The following is a 27,191-nucleotide window of genomic DNA, read 5'->3' as shown; positions in this document are numbered from 1 at the left end:
GTTAGCTGTTGTATATTGTCTAATATTTGAGCATGCAATTAACACGTCAGTATGTTCTTCTAAATAAATAATAAATAATATCTGCAGCTACTCAGCTGTTTTGTTTTATTTTAAATTACTCTGGTACACTAAACGAAATGGCACCATCATGTGGGCTCAACAAAGAATCGCATCTAAATAAGTATATAGTTGGACTACTGTATAAAGTGTACTATGCGGTGTAGGCGACTCAATTGCTGCTGTAGGTTACAACAAGCCAGGCAATTATTGTAGGCCTACACCCTACACATTAAATATTATATTATTACATGTACTGTATTATATTGAAGTTATTTTGAGGTCCTTTGGCCCTCACTGAATTTATTGTCGGCTCCTCCACCCAACACGTACCAGTGGCGCAGTAACTGCCGCTGATTGCTGCTGATGAAAGAGGTCATGACGTCGGTAAGGTGAAGGAGGAGGGAACGAAGTAAGAGGTTTTGGTGACGTTTAGCCCTCTGGCACCATACAGCAGCTGTCTTAGAAATTTACAGAAATTAAACTATAGGCTGCTAGCTTTGCCACAACTATTATATGGTAGCCTGGTGTATAAATGAAGAACGTATGACATTTCATAAGACAATATTTACATCGATGTACAAGATTAAAAGAGCGAATTAATCCAGAAATGTAAATTATGAATTCATCTGGCTTTTAATTGCTGCATTAGGAAACGTGCCACTTGACAATAATATGTAAAAGGACATGGAGCACAGATCACTTCTCCCTGTTGTCACGCAACACAATTATAGAACACACAACAAACATGTTTTTTGTCCCACTTTTGGGACGTCACCGCCGGGTTTCCAATTGGTCTCTTGATGCCCAATTAACTTTCTCACACGGCTGTTGGAGAGTTTTACACCGCCTAAGTCTTACACACGTTTATTCCCTTTGTTAACGGAGCTCTTCATGCATCTTTGATAATGTTGTCTACAAATGGCAGTGTGCAATTGTATTTATATATAAAAAACAGACATAGCCTGTTTGTCATGAGTTAATGATTGACTACCAGTTGATTAGGGCTGTGTGAAGTCCCTGGTAATCGGTGAGAGATAGAACAGCGGCGTGTTCCCATAGATACATCCCAACAGATGAGCTCCCATGATGCCTAGCCTACATCGTGGAGAAACTAGAGACCTGTTTGGCTTCTTACCATCACCTGGTGCGCAGAGGTGGACACGGAGCGGATAACTGCGCGTCTTTTCCTCTCTAGCGGATTGAGATTCTGCAAAACCTATGGATCGTTGACAAGTATCACCAGGGGACACAGCAACAGTTTAATGCGTGTGCTCATATTCTTTAACCTGTTTGCCTTGAACGCGTTTGTGTCCAAACTGCTGTCCTCCTCGAAGATCTGCGTGCCGCGTGCTGCCCCACTCAATCCTAAACATTTGGCCAGGATGGAGCATCTCTAATGTAATTATAATGGCCAGTAAGCTTTTGTCTCGCAAGTGGGATCAACTGGTTGTAAGTTTATCATAACAAAGAGCTCTTCTCTTTCGCGCGCCAGTCTGCCTTTTACGGTCAACGATGGGCTCGGAGAAGCCAAACTTTCTGTCACAGCCTGTTGTGAAGAACATTTTCATGTACCGGAACGGCGATCCTTACTACGACGCCCGCCGGATTGTGATCAACCAAAAGAGGGTGTCCAACTTTGAGACTTTGCTGAGAGAGGTGACCGGCGGGATACAAGCTCCGTTTGGAGCGGTGAGGAACATCTACACACCGAGAGGAGGCCACAAGGTGGACTGCTTGGAGAGCCTGCAGAGCGGGGAGCAGTACGTCGCTGCTGGGAGGGAGAGATTCAGAAGGCTGGAGTAAGACTTGACTAACGTTTGGCATAATAACTAGTTTAGTATAGTTTTCTCACAGTGACTAACCCTAAACAATCTATACACAAGCGTAAATACTGGTGGTTTACATACAATACAACTGTGACCTAGTGTAACCCACTTACCATAAGACTATTAACTGCAGGATGGCATGCTGATCTGTAATTACTGTAGTAAGAAATTAAAATCCACTGCGCACGCTAACAGTTCCACAGTCAATGTTGTCAAGCAGCCACTGTCTACATACATCATTTTAGTCACTTAGCATTAGACCTGTTGACAGTCGTGGTCTTGCAGTTGTTGTGACTCAACAGTTTTTCCCCATGCTGAGTCACAGAATAAGACTAATGAGATCAGCACTGCAGAGAAGTGTGCTGTACTCTAAAAATAAGTAGACTTATACTGCAGATAATGAGATTTGTGCAGCGAGTTATTCTTAGTGTGCAGTGGTGAGTCAGTTAAGTGGGAAGGTATTCTTGGAACAGGGCATTTGTGTATTGTCACCATGCTCTTTGACATAGGTATTGTTATAATTGCCAGGGAAAGATGTGGCTAGAATATATAATACACTTACATAGCCATCAGCTCAAGTACTATACTTAACTACAATGTTGAGATACTTGTACTTTACTTTAGTTACAGAATACCTCTGTTAATAATCAGTGTGCTTGTTCGTGATTCATTTAGGCTAACTCCACTTTATGTTTTGTCCATAGTTACCTACAGATCGGCTCAAGAAGGAAGAGAATGATGCAGACTCTTCCAATGCAGGTAAGGCAAAAGTTTTGCTAAAGTAAGCACTTTTATTTGTTGTCTAGTCAGAAAGTAATTCATGTGTGAAGTCAGTAAAGAAAGGTAAGTGCCTATTGAATGCAACAGTGTAGTAGCTGCAGCAAATAGCAGTGTGTTCACTTGAATATTTGCTTCAAGACTTTGACCCCAGAAATCATAAAGATGACTTCAACCAGATCAAATATGAATCACTATTTAGGAACGTTTCCTATTTAAATGTTTAATCTTGAAGAAAGTAGTGTACTAAGAGAAAGAAAGGCTTGCTTTTTAATGCCTGGAATTCCCAATCGGTATAGTCTTTGGCATCATATTATATACACAATCTGCAGAGATGGAACATGTTTACATAATTTACATAATCCTGTCAATCACCCAGACAGTGTTGGGGTGTGAGCTACATTATCACGTGCCCTTGCCAGAGAACATCCACCGGTTCCACTCCACCTCTTCGTCCTTTTTAGTTTTAGCGCTGAAAAGCACGAGCCTCACTTGACTGAGTCTGTCAGTCACTTGCTAATGATCTTGCACACTGTGGACTGGACAACATCTTAGCAGTGAGCTAGTCTGTGCAGGACAGAAATCCAGTACTTGGTCTTTTCCGAACACAAAAACATTGATCACACTGAACGTGTTTCTTTATTCCTGATTCTCAGCTGTGTAAACTCCGTTAATGTTTAGAAGCCACATGAGAATGAATACCTTAAACCGTTGACACGTTGTTTGAATTGCTTTTATTGAATTGCATTATTTTAGATTTTGTTTTTTTGATTTGTTTTTAGTGATTGATGAAACCCTTCACTGACTGGGGTTTCAGTTTACAACATCCTTACTCAATCCAACTTTTCAACATTTGAAACTGCCACTAAATGCAAGATTGATGATGATTACGATTCACCCCTTCACTGCTGCCCCCTCCCATAGTGTAAATGTTTGAGAAAGATCTTTTGAGAAAGGTGTTATGTTAAGCATTCCTCTCTATTGTTCTCCACGAATGATCACTTTGTTGTTGTCTCAATGGCCATGCATTATTGATTTATGGATCATAATCATCCCTCCTTTCAATGCATCTTTAATCACCAGCTATGAAGTCACTGCCAAAACAAGAGCAGCCTAAAACCTAGATCGAGGGTGTATTGTTTCTGTTTTAAAAGTCGACTGCGGCTCCTCTTTCCAAGTTTTTCATTTTGAAAATGATTTTAGGGATGGCACAGATATGTGTACTTAGCACTGCATTATATAAACATAATATTTCCATTCATATTATTATGATGACAATGTGGCAAAAACAAGTAGTTGTAAAAGTTTGACATGCAGACCGAAAACCGAAACAACACACAAGGTCTCTTTGTCGGAGTTATCTGTCGTATTAGGGTGTTAGGTCTTTGACTTTGACCTTTGTGTCTAGCATCATACAGCATCGGTTGCCTCTCTCCACTGTAACATGTTAATCATACAAAGTGAATCAGGAACGGCGCTCTGTGCTCTTGATTTCGTCTTATCACCCAGAATAAGCTCATTCATCACACATGACCTCAAGGGCTTGTTGTTGTACTGTGATTACGTGGCGAGCATAAAAAGAGCCAATTATTTTACAAGGACCCTACACTGCCCCACTTAACCTGCCTGATTGTGTCGATTAATGATGAGAACTCTCAGCCGACTGGATGGTTGGCGAGTTTGTTTCTTGTCCTTATTGATTTTGGAGCACTATAGGAAGGACTAATTATAGGAAGGTTATGGCCTCAGATGAACTGTTCCATATGTGGCTTATTATTAGTGGTCGACAGATGTGGGTTTTTCAATAGCCGATACATGAAACCAGTGGTGGGCCGTCAGGGCCAGCAAGGCCTTCTCTGCTGGTCTAAACATCATCAGAATATAAATTTAATTTTGATATATTTTTTCATTTCATAGCTTTCCTCTTGGTTACGCTGCTTCCAGCCTCAGATAGAGATTTAGAGGGCTGGCCTTTATGTTAGAGCTTTTATCCAATCATATTTCAGCCATAATGTGTTGCCAGGGTCCAAGAAATCTGCCCTGAGGCCTTCAGAATCAACAGTGCGGGCGCCTGTAGCTTAAAGTGAACAGAAACAGATTTCGAGTTGGCGACACCGGGGCCAGCACGTGCACGTCTTTTGATTGGATACGCACTATTGAGAGGCAGAGCTATGCAGAGCTAGCAAACTTGAACGAGCTAATTTGTGTAGATTTCTACAAGCTGTTTTTTTCAACCCACAATGGCTGAAGGAGGAGAAGAGAACGATTTGGTCGCAGATATAATTACAACGCCATTTTCAAGACGAACTTTTCAAGAAAAGATAGACATCGTGAGAAGGGAACGGCCAACCCCGACGCTAGCGCCTATCACAGTCGGGAAAAGGGTTTGCCACTTTCAAATGACTAACTACGAGCGGTACCCCGGCTCACAGCCTCCGAGAGGCACTGCTGGGAATGACTAAATGTTTCGGAAATATTAATATAACTCTGTTGTACTTGACTATGTTAAGGTGATACAATGCCCGGTTATACTGCGTTTCTGTCTAAATGTATAGTTTCTAGAGCCATGGCGTCGTAATGATGGTATTAAGAGGTGGAATAATTCAGGTAGGACAGTGTAGGATATCACTGAAGGCCTAGGTGTGAAATGCATGGCCCGCCACTGCATGAAGCTGATATATTGTTTTTTTTTTGTATCTGATAAAATACTTAATATTTAATAATAAAATGAGACACACAATTGCTGAACTTAAATTAACATTTATTTAACACTGTTATTGCCTGCAATGTCTGTTTGCTTGAGTAGATCTGCACTGTCAGCAGTGTGCTTTTTAAAATTTTTAAATAACAAATATATCAACTAAAGATGCCCACAGGTGTTAAAGAAACTAAACTTTGTTAAGCTAAACCAATGAAAAATAAATAACTTACTTAACAGCATTTATCAGCACATAGCAGCAGATCATTGTTTATGAGAGACCACGGACATTTGAAAAACAGTGTTAGTGATGTTGAAATACTATAATAATACTATATGACCACAGCTTAACCCTGATATAAAGTAATGCTTCATTTTTTTGTTGTTGCTCATACTACATCTTATATTTAATGTTTATGGGCTTCAGAGGACCCACTTCAAGCGGTGCTCAAACCTGCTGGTCACAGTAAACAGGGATGTTGGTAGATTAATGGAGTGTTGATATGAGATGACAATTGGTTATAGTGATTTCAACCACCATTTAAAATGTAATACCTTGTTTTACACAAAATCCTTTCATCATAAATCATTACTAACTGTGTATATTTATTTAGCTGAATCGAGAGTGTGTTAGATGTGGTAGAGTGCATGGGCAGCATTAGAAGTAAATGGTAGTCTCTCTGTCTTGGTTTCCTTCTTAAAAATGCCTTTTAAACGGTAAAAAGTTATGCTTTGTTTTACTAAACGCAATGTGTACATGGACACTAACATTAGCTGAGGGGACATGTTCTGCTGTACAATCAGAGATCATGTGCTTAGAAAAAATAAAGGAAGTGCAATTGTGTTTGCAACATTGGTTATTCTTTGCGGTTATGTAAATTAATTTCATTTCATTATAGATCTTCTGTGTTATAATAACCTCACTATGTTGTTGTATGCTTTCAGTGTACAGTATGTGTCCTGGCCTCATGCCTTGTTACTGGTATACCTCTGAATATGTTATCCCATACCTTGTTTTTCTGAAGTACGTTTCTACTTCTGGGCTTCACATCTCTGTTGCCAGGGTGCACTCACAGGCCCCCATACAATGTTAATATACCTCCCTCCTTATCTCTGTCTCTGTCAGAGGATCCACATCTTAGTCTCAGACTCACAGTGGGTTACCGGGCGTTATGGGACAGGACCTGCAGTGCTCACTCTTTGCAACCTCACAACCTCAAAGGATTACAGACTGCTCATTATTTTGCTGAAACAGAGATGAGACACAGCTTATTTTAGTGTGTGCAATAGCTCTTTGTCTTTGTCTTCAGGGGTCACACAATGTATTCTTTGTACTTTGTATCTCTCACAGCAAAAGGAGACAAAAATATTTTTATGAACAAACATATTATTGTCTACAATTAGCACACTGTGCTACATCAAACTGTTGCTCAGATTCTCCAAGCAGTTCTGGCTCTTGAGGGACATACATCATTAGCCCTGTTGTCTGCCCTGACATGGGCAGCAATATTTAGAAGCTTCAATGTTGTCCCTACCAACTAGAATATCAATATTGACCACAGTGTAAGTGCTCGTCCCAAAAGCAAAAGTCCCTAAAGTTTGCACTGGTGTGTTTTTCTGAGTCTCCACTGGGAAACAAGAGATGTCCTGTTGATGCTCCGTTCTGTGAGATTCCTGCAGCAAAGAATGTTCGAACCATCGGAGAACTTCAAGCTGAAATATATATATATATATATATATATCACCTCAACGTAAAGCACTTAGCAGCTCGGAGCTAGCTAGCACCGCCGCTGATGCTAAAGTGAGCGACCCGCCTCGTCATACAGGGTCACATGACACAACTTTTAAGCCGCCATAAGATATTGTTTATTGTGCAATGAAATATGTTATGCCCGATTTGGAAATTTCACTTTATGTCAAACTGTGTTGTCTAAGATAATTGTGGCATACAAGATTTTGGCCAGTTTATAATTCCTACTAATTGATTCACTCATCTTCCAAAAACCATTTGAATATTTTGAAATGCTTCTCACAGCAAATATTGATATATGCTATTCATTTAGATTAATTAATCACAAAGCTTGTAATTAATTTGATACATTTTTTGAATCGCTTGACAGCCCTAATACATATTTCCATGTTATTTTAGCTGCATTTCCCATACTAGATGTATCTGTCTGCTAGATACTATTAAATGATCTTTAAGGAGCTGTAAGTATGATATATTTTGCTCTTTTTATCCCTCTTTTCAAGGCCAAACCACTGCCACCAAATCGAATCATTGTGTCAGCTCGATTCCTGAAACCTATCAAGGAGCCGTGTACAATATTGTAAGTTCAATTACCCCTGTTTCAGGTGAACCATTTTCTGCTTTCAGATTGACATATAAATATATATAATTTTTTTCGTCATCCCAGTCGGATCTATAATATGTAACTCTCAAACTTGATTCTGACTTTCTGCCCAAGTGGCAGATAATGTCATGGACTGCTGATTGCTGATCTCATAGGATACACTTGAACTTAAAGGGATTCCATTGGCTTCACTGAACTCAGAGGGATATACTTGACAAGGCAAACAAGTCTGTGTCAATGTTTGCTTTAACCCTATGTGTTTTCTCTCCTTAGTATGGTAGCAAATGGCTGATGTCTTGAACCCCGTCATGAGGCTGTTGGTCCACCAGAGGATGCTAGCACAGTTTGACAGAATACTTGAGATGATCACAGAGAAGATGGGGATGAGAGTCTTGGGGGGTGTCCGAAGGTACAGCTCTAAAAAAAAATAAACACATGGATTGTATTTTCCCCCTACATAATGATATCATTTATTTGCATATAAATGCTTCCGTTGCTAATGTTAACAAGGACACTTTTTAAAATATCTTTACTCTTGTGTTATTGCTACAGTATATTGAAATACAGAAACAGTATTTACTTGCTAATGTTTTAACCGTCCTAATAAATAACCACACTGATGATTATGAGAGGATATTCTGCAACTCAAGTGCGTCTTATTTTGACAAACTGGGACAAACGCATAATGGAAACTGTGGGGCTTTTGACTTTGTGTCTGTTTTCCAGTCTGTACACCTATGAAGGCCACCAGGTGACTGATGGGAATCAGCTGGAGAGCGGTCAGCTGTATGTGGCTGTGGGAAGAGAACGGTTTAAGAAGCTGCCCTACAGCGATCTTCTCTTCACTAAACCCAGAGGGACAAGGAGGGTCAATGGGTAAGCACTGCACTATAGGAAATATACTTTAATATTGTGTACAGTAACACATCTGCCTTTTCTGATTTCATGCTGTTATTTGCCGTCTCAAACTATACTGTATAAACTTTCACTACATCTTTGAATGTCCTTGAAAACTCTTTAAACTCTAACTTTATATTGAACAAGGTATCCTACGTTATTCAGTTGACATCAACAACATTGACCAATGATACACTTGATAAATATCCATCAGTATGTAGATTCCTGAGTCCTCTGAGAAGAGTTGTGGAAATTTAAAAATGGAACACTATGGCTACCAGGGATGGCTCTTGGAGACCGTACAGTTTGTGTTTGTGTTTGTTTAAGTGTAGCAACTAATTACTCCTCCAGGGCTAATATCTGCTTTCTCCTGAAACCTACATCCCTCAGCTCTGAATATAATTTGAAGGATGGATAACTTTCTTCATGTGAATAAAAGTGTTTCATTTCCTTCTGCAATGGTTGAATGATTTTTACACTGTAGAAATGAACAAAACCACAAGGGAAATGTAAAATATTTACCATTTCACATGCACATACACAAACCTTTTTAACAGGCCTGTTTTATTGCATTAGGTATTTATTAGATTGGAACATTACTTATTAATAAAATATCAAATGGTACAACGTTTAAACCTCCAACTTTTCCTTTTAAGAGCATTAGTTCTGTTTTGGTTTAAAAATGTGCATGGCTAATTTCAAACGCCTCATAAATCAAAAGCTGTAAGGAAAGCCCTCGATATCCTGCATTTATATTAATACAATTATTTTTGTCTGTTTTGTTTACAGAATGAAAGCTTACTCTCTACCGCCTATATACAGATTCTCCAAGCAACATGGAAATGTAAGAATTGCATATGCCTTTCGCTTGAATTATTTAGGTTATTAAGTTTTGTTTCAAACTGTAAATAGGAAACTTAACAGTTTCATAGCTGGTGTACCATACTTGCTTGCATAAACCAACTTGCAAAGACATAATCAGCACATCATTATTGAACGTTCACAAAATAGAGAAAAGTATTTTTCTCTATGATTTAGTTGGTCATATTTCCAAGTTTCTCATCAACTGAACCACACTTGTTTTTCCTCCCAGAGTAAGTCTATAGTTCGATGCAGTGATAGTGGAGGCGGAGACTCCAAGGCTTCTCCTCCCGGCCACAATGGCAGCAGCAAGGATCACCTGTCCTCCATCGTCAGAGAGATCTCTCAGGCCAGACTCATGTCCCTCAGGAAGAAGAGGAGTGGACAAAGCATGACCCTCGGCATCTCTGACAATGGTAAGGCAGAAACAAATAGAACAGTAGGAATAACTAATGCTAATCCCAAACAGGCCTGACAAATACAGTGTGGCTGTGGCCACAATCAGAAGGTAGTACTGTAGCTAAGTCTGTATTTTTGGTGAGATTTGATGAATAATGCAGTAAAAAAAAAAAAACAGGAGTATTGTATTTCTGTTAGTCAACAGCAGTAATGATAGTTACTTCTTGCACTCCCCCCACATAACCGTTGGGAGGTCACATTTTTCAAAAGGGGTTAATAAATCATATACACATATTTTATTCTCCTAAACATTTATGTACTATATAAAGTGGGGGAGAGTTTGTGTGTCTGTGTGTGTTTGTGTTACTAAATCCCTGATAAAGTGAATGCCCATTTGTATGTATGTATGTATGTATGTATGTATGTATGTATGTATGTATGTATGTATGTATGTATGTATGTATGTATGTATGTATGTATGTATCTATGTATGTATGTATGTATGTATGTATGTATGTATGTATGTATGTATGTATGTATGTATGTATGTATCTATGTATGTATGTATGTATGTATGTATGTGTACTTGTGCTTTCAACAAGATGCCTGGATTAAGGACACTTTTCACAACAATGTGAGATCCTGGCATTTTAATGTCTGTACGTCTGAATTATTTCTCCCATAAATAATTTCAGATTTATTTAATCTAGACCACACATAGTGGCAGGGTGTACGAGCATGGAACAAAACAACAGTACAAAGGTAAACAACCACAATAGATATTTAGCACACAATAAGTCACATAAAGAGAGGCAGAACATTACTCAAAAAAGCACCATAATATCCTTGGTTTATCTGTCCGTCTGTTAATAAGTTTAAACATAGATGGATGGTTTACATGTGTTATTTACATCCAAACAAAGCATAATATTCTTACCCAAGCAGTTATCACTTCATAAATTACAAAACCTTGTATTTGTTTCCAGACCTTTGTATCTTCCTGTTGTATTATTAATTCTACTATGTGTCTACATATGCACAAACAGGACTTATATACAGTTAGGGTTATACATAGGTATGATGTAATGCATTGCCTTTAAATCTTATGTAACCTGCTGCTTTCTTAAATGCCCACATAGTGGCACTGTTGCTCTGCAAAAAAACAAATATGGCATGACATTTTGAAAGTAGGTCTTGCATGATGACATTAACTACTGTTACAAGAAACGCATTACGTCATCTTCTGGGCTTATGATCAGTATATTATAATGTCCTGCACAAACTCCAGTTTTTACTGTTTTGCTCATTGGCAGCTGGCACTAACATTAAGATGTTGTGTTGCTTTGGGACCCCAGATGTTTTCCATGAATGGTGTATACATTGTAAATAACATTGTGAGAGAGAAGAGAGCATTTTTCTCTACTCATAAAAAAACTTTTACAGTAGAGGGGACTTAGATTTTCTGCAGACTGCTGCTGACCTTATTAGAACTCCTACTGCGGTATGAAGCACCATTACGTCATCTCGTGTCTCATGATAGATGTTGCCTGTTTGCTCTTCTGGCAGGAGAGTTGACAGCAGAAGCCCAAAGGAGCGTGGAGAATTGTGTCTGTGGTTCAGGGGAGCTGGCATTTTGCATCAAAAGATAGATGAGGAAAGTGTGTGCGTGTGTCTCTTTTGTCTGTGTGTCCATTTGAAACCTGTAATGTCACCCTCAAAATCCTCCGCGCATCAGATTGTGTGGCATGTCGTATTACAGGCGGAGAAAAACATGTTGCATTATTGGTCCCCTTGGGTGACATTGACCAAAGATTAAATTAACAGAAAGACAGCTCGGAAAACAAGATCAGGCATTAGAAAAACGATTGTTTGAACGGCTTGGAGAGCATATTACGTTCTCATGCACCCTTCACTGTTTGACCTATAAGGTCATTTAAAAAAAAAATGCTGTCATGTTTAGAATAGATACTATTTCTTCATTTGTCTAGCTTAGTAGCTAGTTGTCGTGTATGTATTGTAGTCTCTGCCTGGCAGTTACAGTCTGTCTCTGTCCATGGTGCTGAACAGACTTGTTCTACAGCAGGTTGAGGTTTCCCAAACGTATCTTTACTCTTTTCTTTTTCTTTTTTTATCTTCTCTCCCAAAGCAAATCAGCGCTAAAATGTTATTTGGCTTCTCAAAAGTAAGCAGGAACTGAAATCATAGCTGCACATTGGCTTACCAAAAACAAATTACTGTAACCATTAGCTGCTAAGTTTAGTGTTGTGGTCATTTGCTTCTCATCAGGGACACAGTGTTCATACCACCTTTGTTTAGTGATTCATCGCAGCACAGAGGTGTTTTTTGGTGTTATCATCGCTTTGGGAAATCCTGGCCTGGCTGGGTATGAGGTAAACGCATCCCAATCTGGAGCCAAAAAGAAACACAGCCAAAAAGTCGTATGACTGGCAGAGGCTGTGGAAAGAACACAGCATGAAACCCACACTTCTAATCTCTGGTGTTGTGTGCTGGAACATTGGAATGAAAACAAAAAGATTATTATAAAGGTGTCATGTCATTACCAATGTATTTGTGAAAGAGAGAGGGGGGGGGTAAGGTAGAGAGATGCACATACTGAAAGGCTTTGAATCAAGCTAATGATAGAGAGAGAATAAAAGAGACAAATGAGACAGAGTGACCCCGTAACTCGAGATGTGTGTGTGTGTCCGTGTGTGTGTGTCGGTATGCCAGTCCCCATTATTCACTGTCTATCAGCTGCTGGAAGCCAGACTGAGGATAACTCCAGCAGTTTCTGTCTGGTGTATTGTAAAGCTTCTGACTTTTCTGCTTCATTAGAGTGAACACAGTGGTGAGTGACAGCAAAGACCAGGGGGAGGCAGTGCGACAACTCATGCAGCAAAGGTCACGGAATGAATTTGAACTTAATATAACAAAGACATTTGGCTTAAAAGACTTAACCAACAAGACACATTGCCTGTCGTACGCTTCACCCAACATAGTTATACTTTATGGAAGCCCTTTTGAATTCAGTAAATTATCGGTCCAATTTGTCCAGTGATCAAAAACACATTCATGTTCAGGTTACCAGTCAGCAGTTGTTCCTAACCTCAACATAGAAATAGGATTTTTATCAGTGTTCTCTTTCTTAAAGGGCCTTTGTGACCAGTTCAGTTAATTGTTCCCTTGAGAAGAGAGAAGAGGAAGAAGTAAAAAGAGAAGCAGCAGAAAATAGGAAAAGGAAAAAGAATAAAAGATAGTAGAAAGAGGGAAGGATGTGTTTTGGCAGGTGAGAGGGAATAGCATGTAAAGAGAAGGGAGGATAAAAGAGAAGGTTAAAGAAGAGAGAATAAAAGGTTGAGATGATAAAGGGCAGAAGGACATTAGGAGGAAGGAGAAAAAAAGAGTACAGGTGGAATCAAATAGTAAGTATGATGAATAGCCTGAGATGGTGGAGTGTGAGTATTGTGTGGAGAAAAAAAGGCACAAATATATTGAAGGGTAGAAGGATGGGTGGGGTTTGGATAATTGCCTTTCATTTGGATAATCTCTCCATTTAGTCATCAAAGCAGAATTTTACTTGCCTCTGCCCGTTGCTGGGGCCAAATTGCTGCTCTGAAAATCAACAAAAGAGCCTTGCACTTCAAGGAGGACAGACAGACAGAAAAGTATGGACAAGAGGAGATAGGGGAAAGGCAAAGAGAGAGGAGAGCACAACACAAGGGGATCTTCTGATTATATGGACTCTTATATGCATTGTGCTTCTGTGCATGCATTAGTGAAGGGGCTTTTTGATTTGCAAAATGATGTGTGTGTCCTTCATATTCATTCCGAACATGATTGGCATCTGCCAAAATAAGCTATCTTTTAAATTATTTTTGAGAATGCAACCTCAAATTCTACGGAATTGATATCTGACATATACAGGTGCTGCTTTAAAATACATAACACTAGCGTTTTTAAGACTCAAGTTTGTCATTTTGGCCGTCGTCCTCTTGTTTTTTTGGAGCCAAAAGACACCATATGTTAATGAGAAAGTGGAGCAACGAAGCCCGGCAGGGCTCATGTACAGCTAGCTAGCTCGGTTAGCAAGGTGCATCCATAATTTATGTTAACTATGATATTAACTGGAATACAAATTTTGTCTAGTGAAAAACAGGCTTGTTTGTAATGTACTCATGAGCTTAGATGTGCTTTGGCTGTCATGCCTTAATGAATACACTGCTTTATCATCTGTTTTATTCTAAATTTGACCATCATTTACAAAATGATCATAATGTTGTATTGAAGAAGACTTACAACTAGCGATTGAGACAATAAACATTTTCCTAATGAGTTTATGGAGGTAATAAATCAAGTAGGGTAATTTTCTCATATACTTCTATACAATTGTAAGGAAAAAAGGTGGAGGATCCCCTACTGGTGATTAGAATGAATGCACTTCCAAATTGGCTTTACTTTGAAGACAAATAGTATACACCTTTGGGCACAATGCAACTAATACAATCAACAGGTAACACAATGGCACAATAATAACTGTTTTCTTTTAGTACTGGTTGCAGTGCTGTGCTATAATTACAGAGTGTTAGCATAATACTTTCATACTAGGGGCTGATGATACTGTGGATATTGTGATTGACTGGTCTGAGGATCCCCTGATAAAAAACTATTTTTTTATTGTATATCTTTCTGAGTTATCTTTTAAATATTGTGAAAAACAAGTTTATTCAATGAAAGAAAACTCTAGCTAAACAAAACACTTTACAACACAGGGTAGTACTGCACAATGCTATAAATGACTTGTGTGGCATTAACAATTTACAGTGCTGTAAATAAAACAAGTTTCCACATGCGTAGTTATGCTATGGGAAATCTTTTGGAAGTTATGAATTCCACGGAGTCTCAGCAGCCTGAAACTCAGCAATATAGTTATAAAAAAAGAAAACGGGTTAAAAAAAACTAAAAGCGGCTCCAGTAATTTTATAGATTTTACACCAGCAACAATTTGGAGACACACACCCTAAGGCAGGCGTGTCAAACTCATTTTAGTTCAGGGGCTATATACAGCAAAATTTGATCTCAAGTGGGCCGGACCAGTAACCAGGCCCCCGGGCCGCATGTTTGACACCCCTGCCGTAAGACCTTCACCCATGCTCTTTCACACCCACAGAGCAGTTTTGTATCTCAATTCATACATTCTCAATATCTCAGTATGGTTCACCTTGAATTTTGCTTCACATCTCTTCACCTGGACTTCCAAATAACCCAGGTAACTCTGTCCTCGCTTCCATTGAAACCTCAAGTGCATCCATTTTACACAAAACCTTACGTTCTAGCCTACTACGTCTTTTTCATGTACAAGGCTGCAGATTTTAATGTAGCAGGAGTCAATGCAATTCACATTATGGCCATTCTTATAATTTTCCTTGATTTGAAGTCAAGGTTGTGAAGTTTAGGTATTCTTCAGAAAAACTAATTTCCAAAACTCAAAATGGAAACATTCTTGGTATTATTTGCTAGTTGAAGGTGAGAGGAATGAAGATTAATGCATATGTGTTGGTGTGTGTTTATGCGTGCCTTCGCACATGCACAAGCCATCCAAGCCAGATCAACTTTCTGCCTCTGGTGTCATAAAATGTGATGCTGCCTTGGGGAATTAGCCCTGTTAGCATATGTATTCATAGCGCCTGTCAGAGTGAAATACGGTTCAAAACAGCGTTGGGAGGCAGGAGACATGTACATAAAGAAGCTGTGTGTCTGAATCCGTGTGCCTGTGTCAAAAAAAAGAAGCTCAGCAGCGAAGGACGAGAGATGGTAACATTTAAAGGAAGTTTTTCTCCTTGCCAAGTTCTTAGAAAGTGTGGTTTGTAAGCACTGCGTTAAAAGTGTTTATGTGTGGGTTTATGTGCATGACTGTTTTTATGTGTGTTCATGCACATGCTCGCATGTCACATTTCAGACAACATGGCCATCATTCCCAATCCCCTCCTTCATTCTTCATCTCCTTTCATCTCTTCCTTTTCACTACAGCTGAAAAAGGTTCTCCGTGACCCTTTGATGCAGGATTACTGGATTAAAGTGCAGGGTAGCTGTACTAATCTGCCACATTAATCTTTTAACAAGTGTTTCAGCTGTGACATACAACGGTGCCAACTGTGACACGAGAAGTATAGGGTTAGGGTAACGTGTGACACTTTCAATGACATTAATTTTCTTAATTTCTGTCATTTCTAATCTAGCCTGCTTTGCGCGTTTTAGCGTTTTATTTTGAGGTTTAGTTTGTAGACGCACATCTGGACTAGCTGTGATAGGAACATTGGCATCTGAAGGGTTTTTATCAGCCTGAGACACGGAAACAGCTTTGACATTCAACCTAAATGGCAGAAGTAAATATCTGACATTTGTGGAGATCCAAAGTTTACATCATGTGTTGCAGATGGGTTTAGGAAGTTGCCGTGGTGTCAGAGCAAAGTGTTTTGTATTTATCTCCGTCAGATATAATGCAGTCACACATAACATTTCAAATGTTGTACATTTCTGTCATTTATCAGTTTTAGTCAAAATAATGCAGTTTAGGGTGCAAAGAGAACAGGAACGTTATCTGCAGTCCACAGAGGGCTCTGCTTGTGTTAATAGAAATATAATTCAAGACATAATTATTGTTTTTAGTCTCCACTTTAGTCATCTACATTATTTTAATCAATTCCATAATTAAATATTTAACCTTACTTAAAAACTTCCAAAGGTGTTGATTATTAAGATGGAAGTATCTGTATTTTAAAGCAAGAATCATATTTTAATGTTTGCTCATATTACACGGATTAGACAGAAGCCATTTGGAATAATCCTTTCATATGATGAAGACACTGGATGTTAAGGTTTCAGGCAACTGTGAGAAAAGCTTCCACCAGGGTAATTGATTTAAAAGCTTTTAAAGGGACACTAGCGATATAACATTGCACTTCCATAAAGTTCAGGGACTCAGAGGAGACAGGTTTAATAAAGAAAGGTCCAAAGCGAAGCAGCAGGGACCAAAATATTGTGACTTTTAGTCCCTAGTATGAGTCAATCTCTGAACAATACTGAATCCTACATTTCCCATAATGCAACTCAATAGCATCTTTCTCTAGAAAAGCTTCCTCTAGAGCAGGGATATTCAACTAAAATTCAAAGAGGTCCAGTTAGAGAAGATTTCCGCAAGCAAAGGTCCGGACCATCATAATGTGTAACGTGCGTTATGAATTAGTGTGATATATATTGAAGCAGCCTAGTAGCTGTACGTCATCAACAACTGACTGTCAAATCTAATAAAGAAGTCAAATTCAAAACTTTTGACAATATTTATTGTCACTTAACATTGAACTATACATATATATATATATATATATATATATATATATATATATATATATATATATACATACATATATATATATATATATATATATATATATATATATATATATATATATATATATATATATATATATATATATATATATATATATATATATAATACTGTAGATATGTATAATGTTCTTCTCGGGCTGCATTTAAAAATAAAAGAGAAAATAAATAAAAAAGCTTTTTGTGTTGACCCAAAATCCAAGCAGCTCTGAGGGAACATTCATGAGCAGGTTGTTGGCAGTGAATGAATGTGTCAGGATCCTGCTGGATTCATCATATTGGGCTTTGAGATTTTCTGTGACCTCAGTTCAGACTTGAGTGGGTATGTTTGGTCAAAAACGTTGTTCACTTTTCTCTTCTTAGAGAGCGCCATGTGTAGTTATGTTTCTCTCCCTGTCTGCGGCTCACTCGTCTCTTCGTCTTCTCTCTCTGTATCGCTAACTCGTCGTCCTGTCTGTCACGCGCCTCTCGCCTCTCATCTGTCTGTATTCAGAGTCGCAATGTTTGCCGCCTGGAATGCACAGATTTGATTGGCTGCGTAGCATCACGTGGGATGGGTTAACTTGCATGTAATTGGTCTGTGAGTTTCCTGAACCGCTAAACCAGTGCCGTAAAAATGAAAAAAGCTGCGCCGGTTAAAATAGAAGCGCCCCGTCAAAATTGAAAATCGCGGTCCGCCTGTTAGTGACCCCTGCTCTAGAGCCACACAACGTTTTTCGCAGCATAAGTAATTCTCTTTGTGACTAGTACATTGAGCTTTATGTGTAAAAGTGATGGCCTCTTTAATAAAGTCATTCTATTATTATTATTTTATTTTATTTATAATTTCAATACCCTCACTGACGTGTTTTTCCAGTAGTATTTACAGACTAAGACGAGCTTTATTGAGTTCAATAGGTTTTCCCAGATGTGTCGCAGCACTGAGATCATCTTGTGACCCTAGAAAAATGACAAAACAGTTTCCAGAGAAACTGGAATCAATTATTTACGTAACATTAAAAACGGAAGATTTCTCCAGCATGGTGACTTCACAGCTGTTAAATATACTGTATACATCCTCTACAAACCAATTTGTGGTTCTCTTTGCAAGGGAAAGAAATACGATTTTTAACGATCCCTTATATCATAATGGAATAAATGAAACGATGCACCTGTTCGAGCACAGCAGAACCAAAGGGGATTGAATTTGTTGTGATGCATATAAATTGATGAATATAATCCATATAAAAACGGAAGGTTTTTCCAGCATAGTGTCTGTTAAAAGCAAGATATTCATCCTCACCAAACATTAACATTTCTTACATTACAGGTCATTTAGCAGACGCTCGTATATAGAGCAACTTACAGTGAACTAACTACAGGGACAGTTTCCCTGGAGCAACTCAGGGTTAAGTGCCTTAATCAGGGGCACAATGGTGGCAGCCCTGGTATTGAACGCACAACCATCTGCTGTTCTGTTTGGAAGGCCGACCACTAGACCATCAACACAAACCAATTTGTGGTTCGATTTGCAAGGGGGAAAAAATATTTCATGCCCGGGGACACAGTAGAGATGAGAGAAATCGAAGCAGCAAAGGCTAAGATATTGTAACTTTTAGCTCCTAGTATGTGTCATCTCCGAAAACGCTGAATCCTACATTTCCTATAATGCAACTCAATACCATCTGTCATTAGAAACGCTTCCTCCAGATCCACACAACTTTTTCTTTTTACAGGCTAAGTAATGGTCTTTGTGACAAGTCAATTTAACTTCATGTGTAACAGTGACGGCGTTCCTCTTCAATAGAGTTGTTGCGATGACTTTTGAGTCACACATTTAGCATCTTCGAAGCATTAGGATCACAAATATGATAAATAAGGTGTGCTCTGCTGTGATTCTCCAGATTGTTGACTGCAAAACATGCATCACCCTAAACTCAATGATTCTCTTGATACCTTCATTGTATGCTATTTTTCCTCATAAACCTATGAATTACAATAAATTATAGTGTGTGTATGCATGAGAGAGAGAGAGAAACAGATGAACAAGCAAAATATCCAGTCATCAGATTTTACACCAAGCAGCTGGATTGTTTTTCTGCGTGTCACATCATCACTATAAACCTCATGCCAACTGGGCCTTTCTCTTGCTGGTGGCCAGCCATGCAGTCATTAAATGCTTTAACAGGACCCCGGCCAGTGACTGGAGCACACTTGCTGAGTGGCAACATTTCATAATTACCATTCAGAGTTAGTACCTATGTTGTTTTACATCCTGCCATAACTCAGCCATGTGCTGAGTGGGTTGAATCAGCTGGGTGTAAATAAGCAATATACTGTACTCTATGGTGATATATATATATGGAGTGTTGTGTGGGGTGATTTAGGTACATTTAGCAGTATCTTAAATGTGTATTTAACACTGCCTAGCTAATCTACTAAAAGTAGAATTGGCTTGTGGAGGCCACTCCAACGACTATGCTTTGGTTTACAAGCATAAATACACTGTGTATTCAAAAAAGTGATTTATATTTTCTTTAAACTACAACCTCTTTTTAAGGATTTATTTCTCAGTGGCTTTGAACAAATATGAATTCTGCAATCAAGACAAAAAAACAAACCCATTAGCACTACTAATCATGGCATCCAAAGCCTTTCCAAGAACACGTCGTTCCAGCATGCTTGTGAGGCAGATGTCAGCCTGTCAGAGTTCACGATACGCGAGTGTGTCATGGTGCATATTAGCAGCAGAAAGGATGCAATAACAAATATGCATGTCATTAAGCTGTGGTTGATTTTGCTTTGTATTCCAACCCTTTCATGGAATACATTGGCAAAACAACCTACTTTGATTATACTACTGTGGATAGTAGCGAGTCGATACGAGGGGGTTTGATGATTTGATGAGGTATTGCAATAAGTGTAATAAATGCAAAAGAGTCAACCTTTTTATTTAGTGTTGTGTTATTGACATTTTGAGTCCTCTGTCTGAGCTGACATTTTTTATTTTAATAGTGTCACAAGACTAAGAAAAGCTTTATTCATTTCAATGAGTTTTCCCAGAAGTGTCGCAGCGCTGAGATCATCCTGTAACCCATGAAAAATGACAAAACAGTTTCCAGAGAAACTCGAATAAATTATTTACATAATATTAAAAAACAGAAGATTTCTCCAGCATGGTGACTTCACAGCTGCTAAATGCAACATATACATCCTCAACGAACCAATTTGTGGTTCCATTTGCACGGAAAAAAAGATGTTTAACAATCCCTTATATCATATGGATTAAATGAAACGATGCAGCGGTTTGCTTACACTTTACTTGGACTTGAAAAATAAATGCAGTTCAGGGTTCATCTGAGCACAGCAGAACCAAAAGGAGACGTGATACATATTGTTGTTTTATTAATTAAGTTAACAAATTGTATCCATATATATTTCATGTAATGGTATTCACATAATGTTACCTGGTGTAAACTGCACACTGGATTCCCTCCCAGTGTGTTGTAGGGTTACTAGAATTGGATGAGTATATCAAATGGAAACACAGATCAAAGCTACACAATGTAACTGTATGTAGCCATAGTGTCGATACAGAGAACACGAGTCCCACTTTTTTGTTTTACAAAGCAGCTCCCTATAACTAAAATCCTGTGTGTGTGTGTGTGCCTGTGTAAAGAGAGAGATGGAGTTTGCTTGTCGAGGAGTGGGAGGTTATTGTAGTTTACTACCTGCTATCACTTCATCTTCAGTTGTGCTTTATTACATTTCTCTGGCACAACAGTCATTTGTAACTTTATCTTTCATAGGAATGGCAGAGAGAGCCGTTCATATGAGTAATTATACACACTTACAGTTGCATCCTTGTTTTACCTCACACTGATGGATGAGATGTAGCATTAAGTGTGGGTGCGCTCGGTCTATACTTGTGTGCCAAGAGTGTATAAGGAATGTGTGTGTGTGTGTGTGTGTGTGTGTGTGTGTGTGTGTGTGTGTGTGTGTGTGTGTGTGTGTGTGTGTGTGTGTGTGTGTGTGTGTGCGTGTTTGCCTGATAATGAAAGACAGAAAGAGACAGACGGACACATTTACACACACTTGCACACACACACTGTCAAGTCTTTTGCAACGGGAACCCATATCTACTGGATTTAATGAAGAGCAAGGAGGGGATATTCTAAATATTGTGTTTTAATTTGATTTAGCATTTTCATGAGCCGGTGTCTCATCCTCAAATCACGTTAAGATGTTTAGAGTCGCAGCGGCTCATCCGATGCTTACTGCCTTACACTCAATCGTTCGGCCCTCGCTATTAATGAATGCAGGCGATTTCCATAAAATATTCTTAAAGAGGTCCGTTATTATTACCATAACGTTTCATCTCCAACCATAGCTAAACTTCAATCAGTTTTGCATTTGAAATGCATTAAATGTCTCCATAAACTCTTCTAATCTCTACCCAAGTCATTTTTCTTCTTTAACTGGTATGTGTAGAAAGGGAAACTAATATTAAAGACATTAATTATTCTCTTCTGTCCTTTTCTTTTTCTACCCCTCGCTGTTTTTGCCGCTTATTTCTGATTGGAAATTTCAGTCTTATCCAGTGTTTCAAAACAAGTGTGTAATTATGTAGTTTATCAGAGCGTATAGTTGTATTCCTCTTATGATGTTTAGGGTTAATTACTCTAAGGCCTTTGATGCACATGCTCACAAAAAAAGCGTATTAATTTTGCACTCCAACAAACCTTCCTTGCTGAGCTGATTGCCTCAATAAAAACTAGTGTGCAGCTGGTATCGAGTCGTGCTATGACGTCTTCATTGAAACCCCAAAATCCACAGTATCACTATGCAGGTGTTTAGACAGTAAATGATGGCAGGTGATTCCTCTGGCGGACAATATGTGTTCTTGTAATCTTACAAACTGTTATTATGTCGGATTCATTTTTCTTTTCTTATGTCCAATCTACTGCCCTTAAGGACTTTATTCAGTCTTTCCACATTATGTATTGGTTAGAATATTACTGACTGCAGCTTTCAACAATGTTGGAAATTGAAAAAGCTTCTGCACATTAAACCAGTGATTTCTCCAAAAGTCAATTGTGCGTTCCTCCTCTAACATTGAAAGCCAGTTGTCAGTTGACTCTCTTTAATGTTTGGTTATGATAGAACAACATCTATTTAACTGCGGGGATTATTAGGATGATTACTGCAGCTGTGCTTATAATATTTATAACTTTATTCTCAATCTTCTCCTGACCTCGTTCCCTGTCCTGAGCTTGTACAAATGCTTTCTGTCTCTCTCTGCCACACTTTCATTGTCTGCAGAAGATGTTTACTTGCTTGCAATAGTCTCGGGTGTTCTTCCTCTTCACCACCAGGTGTCACTCTTGTGCTGTGTTTTGTTAAAAAAAAGACTGAAAACACAGCTGTGGCATAAAAGAAGTCACTTACTGGAGGATGAATAAAAGCTCCCTTATTTGTAGGAGAGGTTTTATGGATTTCTGAATTGATGTAATGGGCTCTGACTGGGTTTAGGGTCTTGAAAAGTAGTCAGCAATATTCCTTATATTAAACCTGTAAAATGACATTAGAGAATGAAAAACAAATTGACGGTATGAGGAGTTTACATAATAAGAGTGGCATAAAATGAATTTGAATACATATTTGGGATTATTTTACCTTTTTTAAAGAATACACACTGCTGTGATGTGCATATTTACTTTGTATTCTGCTTCAGTTAGTCCTGTTGAGCTTCTACAAAACAGATAACTCTAAATATTGTCATGTCTTTGATGCAATTCATATCATTTTATAACACCTCTGTTTTTCTTTTTTCTGATTTGGCCCCAGAGACTTCCCCCTAAGCCTGTGTGAGATGAAATACATATTGATGTATTTACACCAGGATGACGCCCATATATAACTCGTGTCTTGTTGCCCCCGACAAGCCCATTCAATACTCAATGTCACATATTAGGATGAAACACGTTGATTTGTATGTTTCATAAATGACTTTGGTAAAGAAACGGACACCTTTTCTGTGAAATCAGCCCACAGTTGTCTTCTGTTATTTGCAATCAGTGTTCTCAGTTAATATAACTGTGTTGTCTCTGTATTTCAAGGTGACCTGGAATCAAAGGATGATGATGGAAACACTGAGGACAAGAAAACCACCCAAGACCAGCCAGCTGATGAGGTATAAAGATACAGCACTCTCCTATAATAGACTATTACGGGGGGCAAGCAATGACGTCTTTGTAAAGAGTTGTACATTTCTTTGACGTGACCTCCCAATGGGGCACACAGCATGCACTTTTCCTGTCAAATGTTGTAGGTTCAGTGCTTTGTCATCATTCTTTCTCCCAGAGAATGATATTTATGAGCCAAAATGTCTATTTCATCTAGTTGAACTATGCTTTAAGATACATCATTCTAATGCATATCCCCATTACAGTATGTTATGCTAAGAGTGAGTTTGATTTATATGTGTGTTGCGTATTGATTGAAGTGCCATAAAAAGGATTTTGACAAAAAGGAAAATGACATGCAATGCTTTGGCTCCACTTGATTTGTAAGTGCTCATGACTCAATAGCGCTGTCCCTCTCTTTCAGGAAAGTGTAGGTCATGGGGAGAATTATTGTAAACAATCCAATTACATTGTGCGCCTTCCAAAATATTTAGAGCAATAAATTGTTTCTGTGGTATTATTGCATTACAGAAACTAGCAGATGATGATGCCAAAGCCGCAGAGGACACTGGCGAAAAGGCAGGAGAGAAGGAGGAGGAGGAGGCTGCAAACACCACAGAAGAAGACACTTCAACTAGCAACGAAGAAATGAAGGAAAACCAGGAGACGAGCGGCGTAAAAGAGGGAGGGCAAGAGGATGAGGGAAATGCCGAGCAAAATGATGAGAAAGAGGGAGAAGCAACAGCTGACTCTGAGGAGGAGAAGAAGAAGAAGGAGGAGGTAGAAGAAGAAGTGGAGGAGGTCACGGATGAGAGTAAAGAGGAGGTTGGGGGTGAGGAGCAGGGGTCCAGCAGTAGCAACAGTGATAAGACCCAGGACAGCAAAGAGATAGAGGATGGAAGCCATACATCTTCTGAGGGTGAAAGGGAAGAGCCAGACTCAAATACAGAAGAAGACAAACAGGATAAAGACAGTGGAAAGGGGGAGAAAAGCAGTGAGGACCGAGTTAACGATGTAGACACGGGGGAGGAACAGAAAGAGACAGAAAACAGCAGTGACCCGGGCAATACTCGGTCAGATAACGAGACAAAAGAGAACGATAATGGCAGAGGTAGCAGTAGCAGCGGTAACCAGGATGAAGATGTAGGCGAAACAAAAGAGGGAGCTACCAAAGAGTCAGGGGAAGAGGAGAGAGAGGTGAATGGGGAGGTCAGCCGAGTGGATGATGAGGTGGAAAGTGGAGCAGAACCGGACATGGACGAGAATTCAGCCAAAGATGCCGCAGCAAACGGAGAGAAAGGGGTGGGTGACGATGAAGACAGTCAAGATGAAAGCAGGAAAGAGAAGGATTAGAAAAGAAAGTTGTTGGAGGAGCTGTGCTAATAATAGTGAGCAATACTTTACAATACAATCTAATAATTGTCAAAGTGGCAGAACGTAAAGTGACAGAACGCAAAAGCAAGACATGTTTTACTCGACGGCCGTGTAGAATCTGCACTGAAATGAAAATAGTATACTACTATACTACTACTATACTACTATACTACTATACTACTACTATACTACTATACTACTATACTACTATACTACTACTATACTATACTATAGTAGTAAAATAGTGTCCCAAATGTCGAGCAAGTCCTGACTGCTAAATAATGTCAAGTACAAAAACACCATCTGGATTTCTAGTATCTATTCAAAAACTATTTATCAAAACATTATTTATAACTATCATATCTGAAACCGACATAACTAATACAAAGTTTAGTAATACAGTATATCTTTGTTTTCATCAAGACGTATTGTTCCCTCGGGCTGCGGTTCAGTATACACTGTCTTTGAGCGCTGTAGTGAGTGATGCTGGGTTATCGAACTATAGTTACACTCATACATTAAATGTTTTCTTCTTTTTAAAATGCTTATTTTTTAACAGGTATGGTTATACTAGTTGCTTGTTTTTAAGATGTTTTTTTTATGTATGACATTTTTGTCTATTTCCCAAAGCAAAGTGATGCAATTAACGTTTTTTTTTAAGTAAGTGTGATAAGCTACGTCTAATACTGTAAGTGTCTGAATGTTATTCCAAATCATAACCCTTCATTACATAGTCATTATGTCTTATGCTTCTTTGTTTATTTACATGTTTCTTCTACCATAGAAATAACAGGGATGCACCTTTTAAAATATGCTTTAATAAAACAGATTTTGCTGACTGTCACTTCATTATAAAATGACTGTAATCAATTTGTGAAAAGATAATACAAACAATACTTCAAGTGTAATTATGATCACTTTCTCTGTGGCAGTATTTATGATCAGCATCGACTAAGATGAATGGATGAAACACTCCTGCTACAAGATTTATTTTGAATGCGTCTTTGGTAAGTACCTTTTATTTCATTTCATAGAGCTAGAGTGAGCCAGGACAATAATTTAGCATTTACAGTGAAATAAGCAACCTGTCAACACTGTTCATAATACTGTGGAATAAGTATCCCTTAAATAAAAGTAACACTATCACAATATAAAAATACTCCATTACAAGTCTTCACATTTTTTTACTTAAGTGCATAAGTATTTTCAGCAAAGTGTGCATACAGCAAAGTATGTAAAAGGTATTGTTGTAGCTCTTTGAGGTTTAGTCACTTTTACTGTTAGGTAGTTACATTTACCATATAGTAATAGATCATGTTTTGCATGTGCGTTAAAGGTTTTTTATTAAGTTAGTCAATCTGCAAAGTGCATCGTTTGTCAGGCAGTTTTTAATGCAAATCATTCATTTGTTGAATTGTGTGCGTAATTATAATGTGTGCACAAAGACTTTAGTGTTTACAGTAATACAATAATGTATTAACCATATCTTAGTGTGGCCTATAATCTTATTTAAGCAAGAAAGAAGCAAAGCTTCACAGGTAACAGTCTTGAGTCTTGAACATCTTTAATTAGAAAGACACGTGAGACAAGATTTAGAATGTGATGTAGTGTTTCAAACACATCTCGTTATTTTGTTAGGCCCTTTTGCCGCTCTGTTTTCCCATTGAAAAAGGTTGCATAAAGCCACTATAAACTTCCACCCACAGGCAGGAAACTAGAGTGTGAACTGTGATCTAATTCTGGCCTTGCTGCCCTCTCATCCCTGCAGCTATTTAAATTGGGATTCATGCAGTCAATGTGTTTGAGTCACCATCTCACGAGAGAGCCAGAACATTGGTGGGGAAGAAGGAAAAAGTAAGAGACAGAGAGAGGCAGAGGAGGCGAGTGTGTGTGTGAGTCATACGGCCTGACTGGTCGAGGTGATGATCCTTAAGGTGCTATTTTTGGAGTTACCATCAATTCTGTCTTATCTCCTCCACTGGCTGCTTTTAGTGTGTGTGTGTGTGTGTGTGTGTGTGTGTGTGTGTGTGCGTGTGTGTGTGTGTGTGTGTGTGTGTGTGGGTGTGTGTGTGTGTGTGTGTGTGTGTGTGTGTGTGTGTGGGTGGTTGGGGCTGTTAATAAGTCCCTGAACAGCAGTGACACACTTCTGCGCTTCCCCTACCTTCCCCGACCTACCTGATTGATTACAGTAAGAGCTTCTACACGGTGTGATGAGGGCTTAGTGTGTTGGAACATCATTGACCGTTTTAAGTCTTTTATTAATACAAAATAAAATCCTATAATTATTACTCTGTTGTTCTCCATGATGTGAAGGAGACAGTACGGAAGCCAAAAGAAGCAACGTAGCTAATGTTGGCCAAGTGTATCTCTTATGCAG

General features: G+C 38.7%; 1 protein-coding gene across 1 annotated transcript; it reads left to right on the top strand.

Annotated features, from left to right (window-relative positions):
• The first annotated feature begins 1,572 nt into the window (after positions 1-1,572).
• On the top strand, positions 1,573-25,658 carry LOC115021576 (doublecortin domain-containing protein 2-like). The gene is given in 10 exon segments (XM_029452096.1): positions 1,573-1,859; positions 2,591-2,645; positions 7,615-7,691; positions 7,989-8,004; positions 8,006-8,124; positions 8,442-8,591; positions 9,402-9,456; positions 9,706-9,889; positions 23,375-23,448; positions 23,972-25,658. Coding segments are annotated over 10 exon segments (1,839 nt in total). The 3' UTR covers positions 24,794-25,658.
• Positions 25,659-27,191: the final 1,533 nt, after the last annotated feature.

Source organism: Cottoperca gobio, chromosome 16, assembly GCF_900634415.1.
Source record: "Cottoperca gobio chromosome 16, fCotGob3.1, whole genome shotgun sequence".
Taxonomy (NCBI): Eukaryota; Metazoa; Chordata; class Actinopteri; order Perciformes; family Bovichtidae; genus Cottoperca; species Cottoperca gobio.
The sequence above is the reverse complement of the archived record's forward strand: the minus strand, read 5'-3'. Positions and strand labels throughout refer to the sequence as shown.